The following is a 24,449-nucleotide window of genomic DNA, read 5'->3' as shown; positions in this document are numbered from 1 at the left end:
GATTGATTATTGTTTACCGGATATTCATTTCATATCACTTTATCATCTTTATGCATAATTCATTAATTTCAACTATTTCTGTGGTCTTGGGAAATGCCAGTAAAACTAATACTAATAGTGAAACACCATTCAATTATGATTGTGACTGATATAAAATATTAAAGTGACAAAATGGGATTTAACAATTATGTCCACCACATTACAATGATATAAAAACAAATGTGATTCAGGCTTCTAAATATCATTAGTTAATAGCATTAGGTACTTTATCACTATTTTTTTACGGGGAAATTAAAAACAAATAGCAATATTGTTCAGAAGCATAAATACATTCGGACAGAAAGTATTTGTTTCACAGAAAATAATAACAATGTTTTGTGCGGTATAAGATTAAAATGGCTTAATCTAATAAAAAAATAAATTTTGTCTTATATATTTTGTCTTATTGTAACGGTCTTTATAAAGTAGGTTATTTTGAACATTGATATATGATAATTATTTGCAGACCTTACAGTTCAGTGATATATTTTCTTGGACTAATTAACTTCAAGTTAGTCAAACTTAAACACAAATATCTTCAAGACTTTTAGGAAGGGAAAATGTATTATATAATATCTTTCATTTGGATGGTAACAGCAGGCTGTCTGTTGATATGTCAAGTACAGTTTGTTACGGCTATACCAGAACAAACCACGTCTAGTAATACATCAGATGAATTACTTGATTATTTCACTGACACGTCATTATTCAATGATTCAGGATATGGAACTATGAGACCAGAATTCTTTATATATGCTGAATGGTTTTTAATGATGCGCGCCGGACGGAAAATAGATTTGAAGAAACTTATGTTGGAATACTCAAAGATTTGTCCTATTCAACACTCTTGTGGTGTGGATTTTGAGGAAAAATATCTGTTTACAGGGAATATAAAAGAAAGTCCAGCTTTCAAAGGTATATTATCATAACTTTTGATAAATTGATTTGCATTATGTTTTTATGTTCTGTATTATGTATAACTAGTTGCTATCTTTATACACTCATAACTATTATAAATTCATTATTACATTTCATAAAGAATTGGATGTTTGTGTTTATTGCTTGTATTTTGTTAAATGTTAATTCAAATATCAACAAAATAATGATTCCTTGTGGAAACAATTGGCTGATAACAAAATTCACTTTACCATTCTTTAGATTGTAAAGTCTGTCAATGCGGCCGACAATGTTGTTGATGACCCGGCGATGTTGTCCCCTGGGATCCCTACGCTGGGGTTAATGTTCCGCTCATGAGTGTACAAATTTTTACTAATACCCAAAAAGGAGGAAAAACTACATATTACAAGTTGGCAATGTTATTTGAAGAATTCAAAGATAACATTACACTCGTAACAAAGTGCAAGTCAGAGGTTAGACCATGTACTTCCGTGGAATCTGGGCTAGTTTATAAAAATTATAATTGTGCCGTTTGCAATGCAGATAGTAATTGTATTGAATGGAGGCTCGACGTGGACTGTACATTTGAGGAATTTATGGAAGGAAACAGTTTTAAATCATATGCTAATATAAAGGAAGCATTGGATAAATTCGGGTGTCAGATTCAATATAAACGCACTGAAAATAGTAATTTCGGTTATACACGTTGCCATTCCTATGATTATCTCCAGACTGTTCAAATAAGCCGTTGTAACGTAACCGGTCTTTGGCGTCAATATGATGCTGATATAGATTGGGCTTGTAGAAACTTTATCACACCATACAAGACTTTCAAAAATATCTACTGCTATATATGCAATCCAAGTCATGCAAATGAAGGGAACCAAACCTTAATTGAAAACTGTATAGTAAAGGATAATACTTATGAGATAAAAGAAATTTCGTCCGCATGTAAAACATTTCCAATCTCAGAAAGGCTTTATCCGTTTAGAAATATCTACTGTTATGCCTGCAGCTTTGGCCATGAATTACTCATGGACTCTGCAACTGACGCGTCTGTTTTGGTCGACGTTTTTGAAAAGAACGACCGTGCTTCCCTCAGAACAGAGATGCATCTTTCACTTGTGTTTCCTCATGAAGGTAATGTTATCGAGGTCAAAAGATTCATTCGTGAAGTTTTAAGCGGTGCATTTCAATATGAAATCAAAAATTCGAAGAAAGAAATAATAGATGATTTCCTTTTCACAAATATTGAAGATATATACAATTTATTTGTGACTGTTTGTGGAAATGGCCCACTTTGCAGTTATGATAGGAAAGATAATGAAACTTACAGCAATCCTGTATGTAGATATTGTTCCTGTGAAAATGATTGTGTTGAGAATGAAATGTGTTGTCTAGATATGACTATTTTAAAACAACCGTACACATGTGTCAATACCAAAGGATTCCCTTTCATCCGTAAAAATGAAAAGGAAGAAATTGACAAACATTTCGATATAGCGACAGAAAGTAAACTGTATAAGATAATAAATAAATGTATAAATGAAACTCATGAATTATCAGAAAAGTGTTCTTCAATCGGAAATACAAGTAGCTTCTTTGATGATGTACCAATTAGCACAGGTGGAGAAATTTCGTACAGGAATATATTTTGTTATGAATGCAATAATGAAAGGGTAAAACCAATTATTCTAGACGTTCAAGCATATTGCAAGACATTTATAGAGCATTATTTATTCACGAACTTAACGGATTTCTTAAACGCTATGATGAAACATTGTCAGACAATTTCGTTTCTACCTCTCAATACTAAAACATGTCTGGGTAAATATGATGATGTCAGCAATAGCCATATTGGTGGGGAACATTTTGAAAGGGTGGGGGTACATTCATCTAGACTTCCAGGAAAAATTACTCGAGAAGTTAATATACCAGCTAAGACATTAAATGATCAAGTGAAAGAAGTATTTTCTTCATGTAATATGTCAGGATTTCAAACAGATACAAATGATGTTCTTAAAAACGTATGTGAGAGCAACTCGGTAACAATTCTATCACTTCCTCAATATCGTATTGACCAAAGGGTTTATAAAAATTTCGCTTGCTTCCTTTGCAATCCTGTGTTTGATCTGGCAGATATTCCAACAGAATTTTCGATATCTGAATGTCCTGTTAACAGTTCTGTAGGATGGTATGAAGAAAATGCTGTTCTCAAAGAATTGTGCACAAAAGAACAACAGAACGATATATGGTTCCCTTTTAAAAACTTGTATTGCTCAGAATGTAATCTCCCGCCTTGGCAACTAGTAAGTAACATTTTCTATAAAAAATAACGACTTTATTATTTATCAGTAAGACGTGCGAATTAGGAAAGCATAACTCAATTGATCACATAAACCGCGGGGCAGGAGTGTAATAAAGCCATTTAATAAAAACGATATTACACTAGTGTAATAACACTTTGACGTGACGTCATTTGCGCTATATATAAACATAGCGTTAAAACGCGCTAATGTTAGCGTTTCACTATAAGCACGTCAATGAAAAATGGAAAAATGACTCTTTTTAACAGTTTACTGTTTCTTATTTTATATATGTGATAAAAGGAATATCATATTCGTGTAGAATCAATACTAAATTTATTGAACTCGTTGGATAAAACAATATTATGCTCGCCAGAGGCTCGCATAATATGATTTTATTCAACTCGTTCAATAAATTTAGTATTAATCTACACTCATTCAATATCCTCTATATAATTATTCTGAAAACAGATGATCACAAATTTAAAATGTTTGTCCAGGTTATTTTTTAGAAAAAAGGAAAAGATTGCAATGTAAACCATTGACATTAAAACGAAGTTTTATTTCCGGAAGAGTTAACATTTTTTTATTATATGTACATTTGTGTTTAACATTTGATTACATGTATTTATATTTATAATATTTTTATACTTTTCTTTTGCATGTTATAGATAAAGAAACTATGTAAATAACATTTTGCAATTGTTATACATTAGAAAAGACAAGTTCGTTTAAATCATTAAATCACCTATATCATTAAATTACATTGAGTTATTCAATGAATCTTGAATCAATATTACAGGTTGAGGTCAAAGTTTCAATTTATGACGTGCTTAGCCCTCCGTTTTATAAATACCTTTTCTCGCTGTCTCCAGAAGATTTCAATAAGATAGACAAAGCTGAGTCGGATGATGGTTTGGTGGAATGTCTCAATGGAACATATGATTATAATTTGGTAACAAATTTATAGATTTTACACTTAAAAGTGACATAATGCACATTTTCGCTCTCAAGTTGAATTGAATTAGTAATATATTTCAAAATTTCAATATTAAAATGGTGAGAGACCAATAACTGATAATGAAACATAAAAATAATATTGATATAATACATGTCAACCATTGTGCAAAAGAAAAAAATATAATGTATATCAAAATGATTGTAATATTTTATGGATATTTTGACAGACTTAATCAAAATGATTTTCTCTTTTTATTTTTACAATAAGTCTCCACCTCTTCAATTCGTTATTCTATAATTTTATCCTCACAAAAAAAACGTTTAGTTATAAGTACCGCTATGTATATATTTTATTTCAGAAAGAGTGTCGATCATTGCATTGCCAAATTGGTTCTCGGCTAAACAACTCAACATGTACACCATTATTTGAAACTGCTATGAACCACCGATATTTAATAAACCTGGATCTATACATAGAACGTTTGGATTTCACAAAGACAGACAAAGAAAAAGGCATTATCATTGATTATTACAGTTTTGAAAGTTTATGTTCAAATATAAGTCAAACTATGACAAGCCCGTTTGACAAAAAGACCGCGTTTTACATACAAGACCAACTATGCACAGCAACATCTCCTTGTATCTTCAATCCAAAGACAGCTGATGTTCCATGTGTAGATGTATCAGTGACTAACTTTATTAGGTTGTTTCTAACTATATATATAGAATATACTGAATCGATAAGTTATATACGGAGAGTGTTAATGAGTGCGATTGGTCAGAAGTATTACGTAGCAGACCTCTCTGATATCGATGGGACTTTGTTTTCTGTTGAATTTGTACCGGTGAAATCTTTTGATTTGCAATTACTAGACCCAGGTACCTCTTGTCAGACTGGATCTTCTTTCAATAAGAATATAAATGGTGTTTTTCCTATGACTTATGTAGTTGACAAGTTTTTGCAGTGTCCCTTTGTCAAAATCAATATAAGTGAGACCATCGTTTTTAATGAAACTCTCATTGTTACCATAAATGATAAAAATATATCGTTTTCACAAAATGAATATAAATTTCAAAATGAACATGTCATAATATGTATCGACGACTTTAATGCAAAGACCGAAAATTTCAATTATGAAAATATTTTGAAGTTGGATGTTGCATCACATTCAAATGGACTGAACATTTTTACACAAATTTGTACAATCATTTCTCTTGTCTGTTTGTTCATCACGTTCATCACATACTGTTTGTTTTCATCTTTAAGAACAATACCGGGGAGTACTTTGATGCTATTGTGTTTTTATTTATTTATAGCGCAATCGTTCTTACAATTTGGCTTAAATGGAAAAAGCATGTCAACCTTTTGTATAACCACTGGAGTTGTCATACACTATTTTTGGATTGCTTCGTTTTGTGCCATGAACATTTCTTCATTTCATATGTTTAGGGTGTTCTACTTCAGCGATCTGTCAAATCAAATGCCACAAAACAAAAGAATACTGTTTATAAAGTACTTGTTGTATTGTATTTTCTTTCCAATGATTTTTGTTCTTGTTGCAGTATTACTCAACTTATTTCATTCAGATTATAGTTCCCTAGGATACGGTGTCAACTACTGTTTTATTTCTGATTTCTATATATTCGTCGGAACATTTCTTACCCCAGCTTGTGTTATTTGCTTGAGCAATTTCATATTTTTCTCTTTGGCATTTCACAAGATAAGGTCCACACCAGATGTCCAGAGTAATCAAGAAAAAAACAATTTCTTCATTTTTCTTAAACTAAGCATAATCGTAGGTGTAACTTGGCCTTTGTTGATCTTAGATAACGTTATCGGCGTCCTCTGGTTCTCATTTGTTGCGTCTGGTATCAATTCTCTCCAAGGTGTGTTTGTATTCATTTCATTCATTTTGAATAAAAGAGTATTCTCTCTTTACAAATCTATGATAATGAAAACAGCAGACAAAAAGTCGGTTTCAAAAAGTGAATTAAGCACAACCTACAGTATAATAAACAGATCCAGAGTTTAGGATTCTGAAAATGGTTTGGTATCTGATAAATCTTATTTTGAATATGAATTTATGTTGTAATGCATCGTCCATATACCTTGACAATTTTGCTTTGAAGACGTTATCATAAATGTATGTCTATATATATAATATGTAAGGAAACGCAATCATTTAAAACGATAACTAGCATTTTCACAAACCTAATTTAGAATTTTACAGGTAGTGTTCATGTTTGGACGGATACGAAAGTCTTGACTGTGTCTTTTATTCACATCAAAAATTAATTAGTATTATCATGATCAATATTTTAATATATTTAAATTATTCTCTGTAATTGTCAGCTTTATTTCTTGATAATTTTGATAAATTTCTTTTAAATAGTATACCAATATGGATTTTTATACGGCGAATATGATGGCATTTCAAAGAATTATATTGAAAGAAGCCATATTGTTTTAAATAAAAAAGCTTTTTCATGGCTAATCAAATTTTCTTCAGCTTGTTCTTTTTTATATAAATGTTAACATTTTATGACAGAATTGGAATTCTAAACTCGTTACATTCCTAATTAAACTTATATTCTCGCATCCTTGATTTTGTAGAAAAAAAACTATATTTAAGAAAAAGGTAAATTTACTTTTTCTAAATTTATTTAAGGGAAATAAACAGTGAATATACTCCGATATGGACCTGTTTTTTGTTTTTGTTCTTGTTCTTCAAAAAGTTGCTTCTTAACCAATGACAGAGAGGCATATCAAAGCTATTTATAGATTGTAAATGTATAATAAAACTATTTGTGTCGTGACTATATTGTACTTTTATTTTATATTATACTAAAAGTAAAAAAGCAATTTGCACCCCAACATTTTCTTAACGTACATTATTAAATATTTACGTCTCATCTATTTTTACTAGAATATAAGAATATGAAAAATGTAAAAAGCAATTTTTGTGGGTGTTCTTTAGCCACAATTATTATTATTCTTTGTATAGAAGGTATTTATATTTGTTTGAAATCTTATCCAAATGTGTTTCGAACATTCATTTAGACCATGTATTTATGATTATAACTGTTCGCCATATTAATCCATGATTTCCCTGTAATTACTGGCTCATGGCTTAATGAATTAAATCAATTAACACTATATATTGCTTTATTATCATTATACATGCATTTTTTCCTAATTATATCAACGTTATCAACGTCAATCATATGTATATTCACTAAAGCTCATATATTCAGCGCAGTATTTACTTTTGTTGTGGAATCATTATTCGAGCCGATAGACAGTAAAAACTTGGCAAAATTTCATTGTTTATTTTATTTCAGTTATTAAACGATAAATATCTCGAACGAACATTTGTCTTGTTATGGAGCTCCTGTTTTCCAAGACGGTAAGTGATATAATTTGTACCGTGGGGATATTGCATTAACTTCAAACAATATTATCTACAAAGCAATAACACGCATTATTTGAATGAAAACATCACAGGATAGTAATCATGCATGCATTATTTTATAGGTTTTGACCAACATAACACATAAAATATCTTATGATTTCTTATGAAAGGCAACAAGATTACCCCATATTGCGTCGTATTTGAGATATTACTTTTTTGGTAAAATACAATTCAAAACCATTATGTTATCATGTCCTAATCTCTCGTTTAATAAAATGCAATACGGCACATAATGCCTACGCAAAATTATCGGTAATCCGATCAGTATAACAAGACTAGTTTTTTCCTCAGCATTTTATTCATTTTGTAATTATTCATTAATTGCATTTGTGCATTGATCGTTTGATGCCATGGGAGTGTTATCATACTAAACTTGATTAAACTTTCAGTAATTGATTATGCTGGTATATAATCAAAGTGGGAAAAAATGGGATTTTAGTGTTATCACCTTTGATGTTAAAGAAGCCGCCTGAACAGAAACTATTACATTTTACACTGGTGTATAACGGCAAAGTATAAAGAGTATTGTTTATTAGTGTCAATCCCTACTGAAAGGGCCCGCCATTTCTGACTTTTGAGATACCTTTTGCTTGCATAACATTGTACCTCCCAACTCCTACTATTAGGCCAGGCGTCAGGCGAATAGAAATCGGTAACCATTTATTTTCACAACCTTGCGGCTCACGAAGCTCCCACGAGAAACATTCATCCTACAATTAACGCTCCCCCTGGGGGTCGAACCTTCGAACTCCCGATCCAAAGACGAACGCCTTTACCACCAGGTCAACGGAACCAATTGACTATATTTAACTATATCTTTAATTGAGGATTGCTGAAAATCTTCAAAATAATTAATGGAACTCCACTGAGATCCAAAAGCCTTTAAAAAGATAAAATGTATTTTCTTACATAGATCGCCTGAGGCAATTAAAACACTAAGATGATAAGAAATAAGTGAAATAGATAATGGAGAAATATTCTCATAAGTAAATACAAAATCTTTTTTTTTTGTATTTTTTGTCCGATTTGAGTAAAGACAGCAAGTCATTGTTTTAGACCTACTCCAAATGGAATATTAATCTCGTAAAAATATTTTTAGTCGAATCATGACAAAATCACAGGGTGGAGTCCATTTAACCCTAATCTCTGTCAGTTAATCAGTATGATTTCTTCCTCTGTAAATTGCATGAGTCTGATGAGGTATAATTAATTCCTGCCATCAAAGTTTTACTCTAACCTACTGTCAGCCGGAATGCAATCTATGGATTAGTCCGTCAACGCCTATGGACAAACTGATCAGTCTCTTTAATATAGTAGGCCTCAGTGAAACTGATTTTTCTTAATCATTTTTTTTTTAATTATTTATTAATTTTTTAATCTGCTCACTGCTACTGCTATTTTCCTACTGGTATCAATAAATCTGTATTGGTTAAATACGTATTACAGCATGGCAATATTTTCATAGAGGTAATTATCTTATTATCCTGTCACGTCATTTATAGTGGGGCGTTTGTAGCCGAGTGGTTAAGGTCGTTGACTTCAAACCACTTGCCCCTTACCGCTGTGGGTTCGAATCCCGACAGGGACTTTTGATTATTTCATGTGAGGAAGCTATCCAGAAGGCTTACGGAACATCGGTGGTTCTACTTAGGTGCCCGCACGTGCCTGAAATAGTGCACAGAAGGACACCCGAGGTCTTCCTCCACCAGTAAAGCTGAAACGTTGCCATATGACCTATACTGTGTCTGTGTGACGTAAAACACAAACAAACAAACAAACGTCATTTATAATTTATTCATTGTGGTTGAAGTGATATAATCACTATGATACTGCACTCAGTTGTCGAAGATTTTAACTGATATAAACAATTACATAAGTCATCGTGGAATGATAGAAATACTAAACCTCAAAGAACGCCCAAAACGACAACATTTTAAATGTTGCAGGCTCGGTTTGATTTAGCAGAAATCGTGAATAAAAGCTACAGTACTTTTGTAACGGCTGAAATAGTAATCATTATTGAAACACGAATTTTGATAATTGTATTCCTAGTACAATCTATGTAAACTGTTTCTGTTTGTCACCCTAATAATCATTTTTAAGAATACGTGTTGACACAAAAATGCAACACATTTCTTGGCCTTTCATTATAAAAGCAAGAATAAAGTTTGTTTCTAAACGTTTACTTGTTTTACCCTTCTGTGTCAGATAAATGTAGTTTTAAATACATTACAAGAAAAGCATTGATGCAAAGCATCAAAGGGCGTCCAAGCAAGAAATGCATCAGGTGCAGATGAACTAGTAGATATATGTTGATAAACTGTTCAATGGTTCATTGGTTTTTACCAGAATTGTATATCACTTATGAACGAAGTAACGAAAGACATTGTTCATTATTTATAAATTTGATTGGCATGCTAGAAATTAGAATATTACTTGTTATTTCTTTATGATCGTGATTATTAATAGCAACGGATATACATGTATACAATCATTTATAATCCATTTGAGTAACGCATGATTAACACGACACTTGTGTAATTGTCCCTTATTATGTTATCGCTATTAGCGAAGACCCCCTCTTAAGGTATCTGTTCACACTTAGTAACAATAAGACACTTGTTATATTACCATGTTGATCATGTTGAGCATAAATGTTTATTATACACTAATTGTAATATCTTTTTTAATAAAAAAAATACAGATTTTATTAATATTGTTTGCTTTTCTTTTTTGTGTTGTATGCACTATTTTAATACTGAATTTTTACGTTTACTATTATTTCAAGAATTCAATTGTCATAATGACCGACGATTATAAGTCAAAACTTAACTGCAAAAAGTCAGTAAATTATGGTTAATCTTTCAATATATAATATTGTTTATTCTTAAACCATATACATGTACATTTGTATTTTTCTTTATCATTTCTTAAATTATCAATCAATTGAATAATTCATAAAATCTGATTTTCAAAGTTGATAGTGTCATATTAATGCCATAAAAATGTACATTTTTTCTCAATTATTGTACATATTTATTGTTTTTATCTCATATAGATAAAATAAAACATGCGATGTGTGTTGTTGGGTTTTTTTTTCGAATTGTATGTTTATCTTTAATAATAATCAATAATTTTGAGAGTTGATCTGTGTTTCTTAATTATTGTAACCAAACTAAGTGACAAACATTCATTTTGAAAAAAAAGCTTATTTATCTCACGGATTTATATTAATAAATCCGTGTTTATCTGTAAAAATATTTGTTCTATTCTGTTACGATATCAAACATCTACTCCAAAACCGTTAGAGACCGGACAATAAACGAGTGGTACTATTTGCCGGTCGTCAAAATAGACCAGGAGAGACCGGGATTTACCGACAAGAGTACATCCATCTATAAATAGATTTTCGGAATATACTAGGTCATCAACTCATCATTCTATTTACAGCTTTCGGAATAACATACCATAATAATCCACTGTGTACTACAAAATGATAAATAGAAATACCCTGAAGAGCGCGATTTATTGACGGAAAAGGTTATTTAGATTCTAATTTGAAAATGTTTGCATTGCGAAATTCTCCAGTTCGCTATTCATTGCACAAATCACGATTAATTAATAGGAAGTGGCTAGCCGTACGGGCCCGTACGGCTAGCCAAAAGTTCTAGCCGTACGTGAGTCACGTACGGCTAGCCAGGACACACTGTATTGGCTAGTCGTACGGCACTTTTTAAAATTATATTGAAGTCGAAAATGCATATGTTATTTTATGACTTTAAAGCGAGGATTTTAACCAAGAAACAGCAATTGTCTTCGTATGTTTACTTTTTAGAGATTAATCCGTCGCCATGTTGGCTACAGTACAGTAAAGAATTAAGTATGAATATCAATCTTTGTCATCTCCAGATGGCGAGAAAAAAAGGCGTTTAAAAATTGGTTGCAGTTGAAAAACATCAACTGAAATAGTTTACATTGTGATAATAATCCTTTATTTGTTTCGATACGTTTAATTTTCAACACCTTTAAAAAATTTTAAAAAAAACACCGAAAATAATTGTTGTCGGGCTCTGATAATTGCGTCAATTACCGACTATCATTAGGGAAAGTTTGCGTGTTCCGTGAAACGCATTCTAAAATTATATTGTCAGTCCCTGGATAGACTTTAATTAAGGCTAATTGATTGTGCTTTTATACTTCTACTGTATTTAAAAAAAAAGTTTTGCTTTTTAACGTTGTTTTTTCTTTCTTTCATTGTTCTCTTCATTTATTTATTCCACTCCGATCATGCCTTTATGAAAAAGCTTCATCTGCCGTTATTATTATTATTTATTCGATTCATGTGCATGATTAACAAATAAAAAAAAATGATTTAATAATTCATCTTTCATACAAATAAAACAACAAATCATGAAAAACAACGACGCTACATAACATGCAACTTTGACACTTTTATCAAGATTACAACTCTTGTAGATCTACATGTATATATTATACCTTCGTATTCATTTTTTACAAAATGGCGGAGCATCTTTATTAAACAGATAAAGTGAACACACGAGGACAAATGCGGGGACTTGGTAAAAATCCTCGTTTAAAGACACAAATAATATATGCATTTTCGTTTCTCATATAATTTTGAAAAGTGCCGTACGGCTAGACAATACAGTGTGTCCTGGCTAGTCGTACGTGACTCACGTACGGCTAGAACTTTTGGTTAGCCGAACGGGCCCGTACGGCTAGCCACTTCCTAATTAATAATCAAGCACCCTCATACCAATCGGAATGATCGGCTATTATTATGAACAACTATAAAAGGCTCGAGAAGTTGCTGTCGCCCTTTCACAAACACAAAATCTGATTTCATTACATAAAAGGGCGCCGCGCTTCGGCGCGGACGCCAATAATCAAAATTTTGTAGAATCATTTTTTTTTTTTTGTGTGTTTCCTTTTCGGATAGATTAATTCACGAATTTCAAATTAAACCAAATCTTATATATTCTGCGGTACAATTATATTTGTGTTGGTTATTTATTGCCTTGCATAAAAAGAAAATCCAACAATTAACTAGTCAACAAAAAACAACTGTTTGACAAAACTACGAAATTTCATGCCAGATAATTTAATAGAGAATTTACACATTAATTACGTACAAGGAAAATGTTCAAATCAAGCTAGGAGTGTCGCTTTACCATCTTCATTTTGTTCGTTGTCTGAAAATAATGTGACACTTATTGAAATGATGCATATCTTAACCATGAATAATGTTAGAAAGCCGCAAACACGTTCATATGATATAAGAAAGGAAGATGGTACGGTAATAAGTCAAAATCGACCTAAGCTTCGCAAAACTAACGAACATTTCAATGAGAAGTAAAGGGAAGAAACTGTCAATTTACCTACGAATGCTAGCTGTAATGAGCTACCTCCCGTTGAACCTCCCGTTAAATCAGCTAAGGACAATCCGAAATTAAAACCAGATCCGATCGAGTAATTCGTAAGCCAGTAAAATACAAGGATTATGTTACATATTAATATACAAACTGTAGAAATAATAGTGAGACTGTGCTTAAATGTATGTTATTAACAGGAACAGCTTCTTTTTACGACAGTTGTGATTTCAGTTTATTTTTTTAAGTATTTCTTAGTCATCATTTTTTTAATGATTTAGTATTCTGAACTGAATAACATTGGATATATCTTCTTATTTTTGTAAAAGAGTAAAGATGTAACAGAATTTACACTGTGCATGCTTAGTAAATATACGGACTCTGCTCTATATATTAAAAGCTTAATAAAATATATAAACGTACGTTTGTGTTCTTACCTGCACCAAGAAACACGCTATGACCACTGCTGTTTTCTAACTTTTTATGACCAAATGACGACTAATTAAGGCTGAATTCCACTTAAATGAAACAAAATGTGTTGGTGTAGTATTATATAAAAAAACAGACGGCAAATGATGTATGAATTATCAAACATTTGTATGATGACCTGCGCCGAGTGCGTGTCATCGTGGTTATTTAATATCACAGAAAACAAGCGTTTAGCAGAAGAAAGTGATTAACGTAAGCTCAATTTGTAGATTTACACATTTACGCTTGCCGTATATGTACAAATATCCAAAATTTTAATGGAAAAAATTTGAAATAAAAAGGTTCGGCCCTTTTTAAAAATTTTTATCCCAAAAAAATTTAAATTTTTTTTCTATTTTTTTCCCCCCTTTAACCGTTAATTTTAATTGTTTATCCCCGAATCTGTTCTTTTGTTTTCCCTATTTAAAAAGGGGTTTAAAAATTACTGTATTTTTTCCCGATATTTACAAAAAAGGGGGTTCGAAAACCCTTGCCCTGGGTTGTTTAAGTTTTATGTGGGAATTTTTACTTTGCTTTTAAAAAACCACGTGAAAGTTTTTTTGTAATTATTAATTTAAATTTCAATTTATTATAATTGAATTCTAAAATAAAATTGCAATCTAAATTGGGACCAAAATTTATTCCCAACATAACTTTTTAAAAAAAAATCATTTTTCACGGGAGGAAAATTTTATCCAATATTGTTTTTTGGGCTGAATTGGTTTTGCCAAAATTTCTAAAAAACAGATTTGAAAACTAAAAAAATAAATTTTCTTTTTCACTGAGGATTAAAATAGAAAAATTTTTGTTGAAACCCAAGCCAAGGGGTTCAATTTTTGATGGGGGCTAAAAAATTGTTTTTTCCCCGGGGAAAAAAGGAAAATTTTCCCCAGTTAAACACTTGGAAAAAGGGAATTAAAAAAGGAGCATTTAGTCGGGGTTTTTTCCCAAACCCTGATACCCAAAATTTAAAAGGTTTTTTTTAACCCTGCTTTTTCCAGTTTTTGCGAAAAAAAACCAATTTTTACGCAAAACAATTAAATTAAAAAGTGGTTTTAAGGGTTTCAGAGGGTTTTTAAATTTTCAGGGGCCCCAAGGGTTCTTTTTGGGATCAAAAAAGGTTACCGTTTTTTTTTCCCGGGTTTTGGGAAAATTGAATTTAAACATTTTTTTACAAATTTGTTTTTCTAATTTTGCTTATTTCTTTTTCACAATTTTCTTTCCCAATTTGTGTTTTTTGGGCATAATTTGATAATCACGTTAACTGCCCTATTTGCCGTGCATTTGATTTTCACATTTTTATTTATAAATCGATTAATCTCTGTTACGTGTATACTAGTAATACTAGTTAACGTAACTATTGGATTGCAAGTTGATAAAGACTGTGACATTGGATTTTGACATATATAAACACGATTTTTCTATTTTTAGCGACTGCATGTCACTTAGTTTGTCATCCGAGATTACCCATGTGCGAACTCATCTGAGTGTTTACGTAGACTAGCATCCTGACAAAGTTTGATGATAATGGCGACAAAAAGGTGACCGCTTAAATGTTAACAACAAATGTGTACGGACGACGGCTGACAGACGACGGACGACGGTTGACAGACGACGGACATTCAACGATCCTAAAAGCTCACCCTGAACTAGTGCAGGTGAGCTTAAAAGCGAACAATAGAACTGCAATCCTAATAACAATCAACTGTATTAAACTTTTGATGCCAGTGCTAGAAAGTTAATATAAACGATGTTTGATATTTGGGATTACAAATGCAAATGTAGATGAGAATGTCGGAAAGCATATCATTATAAAATATATATATGCTCAATGTGCTTATAAATATTAAAACATACATTTGATATTGCCCTTACATGACAATAATTGTAATCTCTGTTACATTTTAAAATGAATTGGCTGTCGTGAAAAAAAAAACAGTTTTTAATATTTAAACTGCAATCATGAACAAATTATTCCTCTAAATATTTGCCTTGATTGTTTCCAAAATATTGAACAAGTATTGTTCTATTTTGCAAGGAACCGATGACAAACAAACCGAGAAAAATTTGTTATGAGACTAACGCAATTACGAAATTGAAAAATGGATATTATCTCTAAAAACATTAGATTTAATAGACAAATATTAATAAATGAAAACATGTTCTGCTATAGTTAGCTATAGTTGATATGCCTTCCTGTATTGTGTGCCGAACCGGTGATCCTATATTGCTTGACATTGTTGGGAACTGCCTTATTGAATATCCTCGCCCCTGTTGATACAAATGTATTTCCTTTCATGTTTTAATATTTTGACATAATTATTGGCAGAAAAAATCTTTAACCTCCTGTTTTGATAAAGCAACACACTAGAAAACGAAAAATACATTAACTGTCAATAAATATAAAAATTAGACACGACATAGTATCTCGTGGCCACAACTTAGCTGTCGCGTGTCCACGAATTAGCTATTGCGTGGCCACGACTTAGTCACTCGTGGCCATGACATAGTATCTCTTGGCAACGGGATAAATAAAACACACACACATGTCAGCTTTGTGCCACCGTAGGAACAGCTTATTTTTCCGACAGTTGTGATTTTGAGTTCATACTTTGTTTATTTTTCATTAAAGTATTTCTTAGTCATCATTTTTTTAATGATTTAGTATTCTGAACTGAATAAGATTGGAAATATCTTCTGACTTTTGTAAAAGAGAAAAGATGTAACGGTATTTGATTAACATACCAAGTACAGACCTATCCATAATGCTTAAGTGATAATGTTAACTGTGCATGCCTAGTAAATATACGGTCTCTGCCCTATATATTAGCTCTGTACCTACATATCTAGCTTAATACAATATATAAACGCACGTTTGTGTTCTTACCTGCACCAAGAAACACGCTATGGCCATTAATGTTCAAAACTTATAATCAAGCCATTTATGACTAAATGACGTCAAATTAAGGCTGAATTCCACTTAAATAAAAAATATGTGTTGGTGTAATATTATAAAAAAACAGACGGCAAATGATGTTTGAATTATCAAACATTTTATGATGCCCCGCGCCGCGTGCGTGTCATCGTGGTTATTTAATATCACAGAAAACAAGTGTTAAGCAGAAGAAAAGGATTAACGTAAGCTCAATTTGTAGATTTACAAATTTACGCTTGCCATACATGTGAAAATATTCAAAATTTAATGTAATATGAAATATAGTTTCGGCTTTCATATTCTTACCTTGTAGCGTAGATTAAATTGATATACCAAATCTGTTCTGTGTATTCATACTACATGGTTATATGTATTTATCCGAATATTACAAGAAAGGGTCGAAAACTTGCAATTGAGTTAGTTGTGTGGATGTTACTATCTTTACACACGTGAAAATTATTGTAATTATTAATTTATTACAATTTATTATATGATCTAAATATATCTGCGATTTCATTGGTACAAACAGTAGTCAACAGAACTTTTATAAAATCATATTCACTGAGTACAGTATCATATTGACTTGCTGAATTGGATTTTCCCAGTCTAAAAACAGAGTGAGAGTCTATTCAATGATCATACACAGAAAAAGGTTTTCAAACTTTTCTGGATCCTGAGGATTATTTAGATAAACTTGTTTGATAATCCTTGATGTAGGTAAAGTTGCTCGAAAAGGTAACCAGTACACTGCTGAGAAGATGAAGAAGGAGCATCAAGTCAAGTTTTGACGGCCTGATATCAAAGTTAAGGTTTGTAACTGCTGTCCAGTTGTTGCGAAAGGACAATGTTACGATACAATTAATTAAAGTGATTAAGGTCACTATGTTTAATTTCAGGGCCTGTCATTTAGGATCACGAGATTACCGTTTATTTGCCGTGTGGGACATAATTGAATTTCACATTTTCTTTACTATTTGTGTTCTAATTGCATTATTTGATTTTCATATTTTCATTCCTATTTGTCGTGTTGGGCATAATTTGATTATCACGTTAACTTTACTATTTGCCGTGTCGGGCATCATTTGATTTTCACATTTTTATTTGGTATACTTTTATAAATCGATTAACCTCTGTTACATGTATACAAGTAAATGTAACTAGTTTGAATTCAAATTAATAAAGACTGTGACATTGGATTTTGACATACATAAACACGATTTTTCTATTTTTAGCGACTGTCACTTAGTTTTTCATCCGAGATTACCCATGTTCAAACTCATCCGAGCAATTAACTAGACAAGCATCCTCACCAAGTTTGATGACAATTGAGTCAAAAATTGGACCGCTAAAGTGTCAATTAGGTTTTTCTAAAAGACCTAGTTTTTCATGCGAACTCATCTGAGTTATAACGTAGACAACTATCCTGACAAAGTTTGATGATAATTGCGTCAAAAATGTGACCGCTTGAGTGTTAACAAACAAATGTGGACGGACGACGGTTGACAGACGACGTTCGACAGACGACAGACGACGGACATTCAACGATCCTAAAAGCTTACCCTGAGCTAGCGCATGTGAGCTTAAAAACGAACAATAGAACGAACTGCAATCCTAACAACCCTCGTAGAAACTGTATCTAACTTGTGATGCCAGTGCTAGAAAATAGATATTACAAATGCAAATGTAGATGAGAATGTTGGAAAACATATCACTATTGAAAATATATGCTAAATGTGCTAATAAAGATTAAAACTTACATTTGATATTGACCATACATGAAATAAATTGTTTTCTTTGTTACATCATAAAATAAATTGGCTTTCATGAAAAGAATTAGTTTAAATACTAAAACTGAAATCATGAACAAGTTATTCCTCTAAATATTTGCCTTGATTGTTTCCAAAATATTGAACAAGTATTGTTCTGTTTTGCAAGGAACCGATGACAAAGAAACTGAGAATAATTTGTTATAAAACTAACGCAATTACGAAATTGAAAAGTGGATATTATTACTAAAAACATTAGATTTAATAGACAAATATTAATATACGATAAAATGTTCTCCTATAGTTAGCTAAAATTGATTTGCCTTCCTGTTTGGTGTGCCGAACCGGTAATCCTATATTGCTTGACATTGTTGGGAACTGCGCTTAGTGAATATCCTCGCCCCTGTTGATACAAATGTATTTCCTTTCATATTTTAATATTTTGACAGAATTATTGGGAGATAAAATCTTTCAGCCTTCTGTTTTGATAAAGCAACACACTAGAAAACGAAAAATACAATAACTATAAATAAATATAAAAAATTAGACACGTTTTAACGCTTATAATATTTTAAAAATGTATGCAATTCATTTCGTTGAAAACTTTTTGTTAATATTTTTCAAAACAACTAAACATTCTTGAATAAATATCATATGAAACATTAATTTTTTATTAAAAGCCTTTTGTTTGTCCATTATTGAAAACAATGATTACAAATGTCACTCCTCAAATCTATGATACAAAAAAATTAAAAGAAAATTGCTGCGTAACATCACTCAACAACCGCTCCCTAGACAGTGATTACAATGATATAAGAACAAATGTGATTCAGGCTTCTAAATATCATTTGTTAATAGCATAAGGTACTTTATCACTATATTTTGTTTTCGAGGAAATGAAAAAATATCAGCTTAAATACAATGGGACAGCACGCATCTGTTTCACAGGAAATAATAACAAGGTTTTGTGCGGTATAAGATTTAAATGGTTAAAATTTATTTATAAAAATTAAACTTTGTTTTATATATTTGTCTAATTGTAACGGTCGTCATTAAGTAGGTTATGTTGAACATTGATTTATGATAATTATTTGCTGAACTTACATTTCCGTAATATATTTTCTTTGACTGATAAACTTCAAGTCATACAAAATTAAACACAAATATCTTCAAGACATTTAGAAACGGAAAATGTATTATATAATATACCAAACATGGATGGTAACATCAAGCTTTATGTTGTCATGTCAAGTACAGTTTATTACAGCTATACCAGAACAAACCACGTCTAGTTATACATCAGACGAATTGCCTGATTATTTCACAGACACATCATTCTTCAAGGATTCAGGATATGGAACTATGAGACCTGATTTTTTTTCAAATGCTGAGTGGTTACTAATGATGCGCGCCGGACGGAAAATAGATTTGAAGAAACTTATGTTGGAATACTCAAAGATTTGTCCTATACAACACTCTTGTGGTGTGGATTTTGAAGGGAAATATCTGTTTACAGGAAATATAAAAGATAGTCCAGCTTTCAAAGGTATATTATCGTGACTATCTTTACTTTTTAGCACTTGGTTTGTATTATGTTATATGTAAATTCCTGTAATGTTCTGTATAATATATAGCTAGTTGCTATCGTTATACACTCATATCTATTATACATTAGTATATCATTAATACATTTCATGAAGAATTTGATTTTTTTGTGCTTAATGTTTATATTATTTTAGCTTTAATGTTAATGTAGAAACAATTATTTAACGAAAACAAATGGCTTCAAACAAAAACTAATTTTACCATTCTTTAGATTGTAAAGTCTGTCAATGCGGCCGACAATGTGTTGATGACGGCGACTGTTGTCCTGGATCCTACGCTGGTTATGTCCCTCATGTGTGTACAAATGTTTTGCTTAACCCAAAGGAGGAAAAACTGACATATTACACAGTGGGCGAATGTATTGAAGAATTCAAAGATAACATTACACTCGTAACAAAGTGCGAGTCAGAGGTTAGACCATGTACTTCCGTTGAATCTGGGCTAGTTTATAAAAATTATAATTGTGCCGTTTGCAATGCAGATAGTAATTGTATTGAATGGAGGCTCGACGTTGACTGCACATTTGAGGAATTTATGGACGGAAACAATTTTAAATCGTATGCTACTATCAAGGCAGCATTGGATAAATTCGGGTGTCAGATTCAATATAAAAGCACTGGAAAAAGTAATTTCGGTTATTCAAGGTGCCATTACAATGATCATCTCCCAACTGTTCAAATTAGCCGTTGTAACGTAACCGGTCTTTGGCGTCAATATGATGCTGATATAGACTGGGCTTGTAGCAACTTTATTACACCATACAAGATTTTCAAAAATGTCTACTGTTATATATGCAATCCAAGTCATGCAAATGAAGAAAACCAAACCTTAATTGAAAACTGTGCAGTAAAGGATAATACTTATGAGATAAAAGAAATTTCGTCGGCATGTAAAACATTTCCAGTCTCAGAAAGGCTTTATCCGTTTAGAAATATCTACTGTTATGCCTGCAGCTTTGGTCATAAATTACTCATGGACTCTGCAACTGACGTGTCTTTTTTGGTCGACGTTTTTGAAAAGAACGACCGTGCTTCCCTCAGAACAGAGATGCATCTTTCACTTGTTTTTCCTCATGAAGGTAATGTTATCGAGGTCAAAAGATTCATTCGTGAAGTTTTAAACGGTGCATTTCAATATGAAATCAAGAATTCGAAGAGAGAAATAATAGATGATTTCCTTTTCACAAATATTGAAGACATAAACAATCTATTTGTGACTGTTTGTGGAAATGGCCAACTTTGCAGTTATGATAGGAAAGATAATGAAACTTACAGCAATCCTGTATGTAGAAATTGTTCCTGTGAAAATGATTGTGTTGAGAATGAAATGTGTTGTCTAGATATGACTATTTTAAAACAACCTTACACATGTGTCAATACCAAAGGATTCCCTTTAATCCGTAAAAATGAAAAGGAAGAAATTGACAGACAGTTTGATATAGCGACAGAGAGTAAAATGTATAAGATAATAAATAGATGTTTAAATGAAACTCATAAATTATCAGAAAAATGTTCTTCAATCGGAAATACAAGTAGCTTCTTTGATGATGTACCAATAAGCACAGGTGGAGAAATTTCGTACAGGAATATATTTTGTTATGAATGCAATAATGAAAGGGTAAAACCAATTATTCTAGATGTTCAAGCCTATTGCAAAACATTTATAGAGCATTATTTATTCACGAATCTAGCGGATTTTTTAAACGCATTGATGAAACATTGTCAGACAATTTCGTTTCTACCTCTCAATACTAAAACATGTCAAGATAAATATGATGATGTCAGCAATAGTCATATTGGTGGGGAACATTTTGAAAGGGTGGAAGTACATTCATCTAGACTTCCAGAAAAAATTACTCGAGAAGTTAATATATATGCTAAGACATTAAATGATTCAGTGAAAGAAGTATTTTCATCATGTAATATGTCAGGATTTCAAACAGATACAAATTATGTTCTTAAAAACGTATGTGAAAGCAACTCGGTAACAATTCTATCACTTCCTCAATATCGTATTGACCAAAGGGTTTATAAAAATTTTGCCTGCTTCCTTTGCAATCCTGTGTTTGATCTGGCGAACATTACAACAGAATTTCCGATATCTGAGTGTCCTGTAAATAGTTCTGTAGGATGGTATGGAGAAAATGCAGTTCTTAAAGAATTGTGCACTAAAAAACAACAGAACGATATATGGTTCCCTCATAAGAACTTGTATTGCGCAGAATGTAATCTCCTGCCTTGGCAACTAGTAAGTAACATTTTCTATAAAAATAACGACTTTATTTTTTATCAGTAACACATGTGAATTTAAAAAGCAAACTAAATATAATTATTCTGAAAACAGATGATTTCAAATTTACAATGTTTGTCGAGGTTATTTTTAGAGAAAAAAAACATTGGCATTAAAACTAAGTTTTATTTCCGGGAAAGTCTTTTTATAAATAATCAAACGTTAAAAATGTTTTTAAAAAAGTGTTTTTTATCATATAAACATTTGTGTTTAACATATGATTATTTACCTCTATAATATTTTTATACTTTTCTTTTGCATGTAATACATAACGAAACTATGTAAATGTTATACAGTAAAAAAAAACGACAAAGTCGTTGAAATCATTAAATCACCTATATCATTCAAATAAATATAATGAATCTTAAATTAATATTACAGGTTGAGGTCAAAGTTCAAATTTATGACATACTGAGTCCTCCGATTTATAAATACCTTTTCTCGCTGTCTCTAGATGAATTCAATAAGATAGACAAAGCTGAATCTGATGATGGTTTGGTGGAATGTCTCAATGGAACATATAATTTGGTAACAAATTTACAGATTTTACACTTAAAAGTGACAAAATGCACATTTTCGCTCTCAAGTTGAATTGAATTAGTCATATATTTCAAAATCGCAATATTAAAATAGTGATACACCAATAACTGATTATGAAAAATGTGTATAATATAATACATGTCAACCATGAGCAAGTGAAAAAAAATATTAAAATGCTTGTAATGTTGAATGCATTGCTGAATATGCATCACCTTTTATGGATATTTTGACAGACTTATTCAAACCACTTTTCACTTTTTATTTTTACAATAAGCCTCCACCTCTTCAGTTCTATAATTTTATCTTCACAAAAAAGAAACGTTTAGTTATTAGTACCGCTATGTATATATTTTATTTCAGAAAGAGTGTCGATCATTACATTGCCAAATTGGTTCTCGGCTAAACAACTCAACATGTACACCATTATTTGAAACTGCTATGAACCACCGATATTTAATAAACCTGGATCTATACATAGAACGTTTGGATTTCACAAAGACAGACAAGGAAAAAGGCATTATCATTGATTATTACAGTTTTGAAAGTTTATGTTCAAATATAAGTCAAACAATGACAAGCCCGTTTGACAAAAAGACCGCGTTTTACATACAAGACCAACTATGCACAGCAGCATCTCCTTGTATCTTCACTCCAAAGACAGCTGATGTTCCATGTGTAGATATATCAATGACTAACTTTATTATGTTGTTCCTAACTATATATATAGAATATACTGAATCGATAAGTCATATACGGAGAGTGTTAATGAGTACGATTGGTCAAAAGTATTACGTAGAAGACCTCTCTGATATCGATGGGACTTTGTTTTCTGTTGAATTAGTACCTGTTAAATCTTTTGATAAACAATAACTAGACCCAGGTACCTTTTGTCAGACTGGATCTTCTTTCAATAAGAATATAAATGGTGTTTTTCCTATGACTTATGTAGTTGACAAGTTTTTGCAGTGTCCCTTTGTCAAAATCAATATAAGCGAGACCATCGTTTTTAATGAAACTCTCATTGTTACCATAAATGATAAAAATATATCGTTTTCACAAAATGAATATCAATTTCAAAATGAACATGTCATGATTTGTATCGACGACTTTAATGCTAAGACGGAAAATTTCAATTATGAAAATATTTTGAAGTTTGATGTTGCATCACATTCGAATGGACTGAACATTTTTACACAAATTTGTACAATAATTTCTCTTGTCTGTTTGTTCATCACGTTCATCACATACTGTTTGTTTTCCTCTTTGAGAACAATACCGGGGAGTAGTTTGATGATATTATGTTTTTCCTTATTTTTCGCGCAATCTTTCCTACAATTTGGTTTAAATGGAAAAAGCATGTCAACCTTTTGTATTACTACTGGTGTTGTCATACACTATTTTTGGATTGCTTCGTTCTGTGCCATGAACATTTCTTCATTTCATATGTTTAGGGTGTTCTACTTCAGCGATCTATCAAATCAAATGCCACAAAACAAAAGAATGCTGTTTATAAAGTACTTACTGTATTGTATTCTCTTTTCAATGATGTTTGTTCTTGTTGCAGTATTACTCAACTTATTTCATTCAGATTAAGGTTCCCTAGGATACGGTGTCAACTACTGTTTTATTTCTGATTTCTATATATTCGTCGGAACATTTCTTACCCCAGCTTGTGTTATTTGCTTGAGCAATTTCATATTTTTCTCTTTGGCATTTCACAAGATAAGATCAACACCAGATGTCCAGAGTAACCAAGAAAAAAATAAGTTCTTCATTTTTCT

General features: G+C 31.5%; 1 protein-coding gene across 2 annotated transcripts; it reads left to right on the top strand.

Annotated features, from left to right (window-relative positions):
* The first annotated feature begins 1,372 nt into the window (after window positions 1–1,372).
* Window positions 1,373–23,896, top strand: LOC132731112 (uncharacterized). 2 transcript variants are annotated; one of them, XM_060717231.1, is made up of 3 exons: window positions 1,373–3,245; window positions 4,045–4,197; window positions 23,029–23,896. In XM_060717231.1, exons 1-3 carry the CDS (start codon window positions 1,533–1,535, stop codon window positions 23,536–23,538), a joined length of 2,376 nt encoding a protein of 791 aa, XP_060573214.1. In that variant the 5' UTR covers window positions 1,373–1,532; the 3' UTR covers window positions 23,539–23,896. The 2 variants fall into 2 exon arrangements, with proteins under 2 accessions (XP_060573214.1, XP_060573213.1); XM_060717230.1 differs by lacking the exon at window positions 23,029–23,896 and adding an exon at window positions 4,562–7,209.
* The last annotated feature ends 553 nt before the right edge of the window (window positions 23,897–24,449 follow it).

This window comes from Ruditapes philippinarum, unplaced genomic scaffold (genome assembly GCF_026571515.1).
Source record: "Ruditapes philippinarum isolate M1 unplaced genomic scaffold, ASM2657151v2 ctg3997_1_1_1_1, whole genome shotgun sequence".
NCBI lineage: Eukaryota > Metazoa > Mollusca > Bivalvia > Venerida > Veneridae > Ruditapes > Ruditapes philippinarum.
This window is presented reverse-complemented; position numbering and strand designations above follow the sequence as displayed.

Bases quoted from the DNA above. Each gene is read 5' to 3' on its own strand.
- LOC132731112 (XM_060717230.1), top strand. From the start codon at position 1,533: ATGGAAGGAAACAGTTTTAAATCATATGCTAATATAAAGGAAGCATTG. The intron at 3,246-4,044 runs GTAAGTAACATT...TCAATATTACAG, and splicing joins ATCTCCCGCCTTGGCAACTA to GTTGAGGTCAAAGTTTCAAT. The intron at 4,198-4,561 runs GTAACAAATTTA...ATTTTATTTCAG, and splicing joins GAACATATGATTATAATTTG to AAAGAGTGTCGATCATTGCA.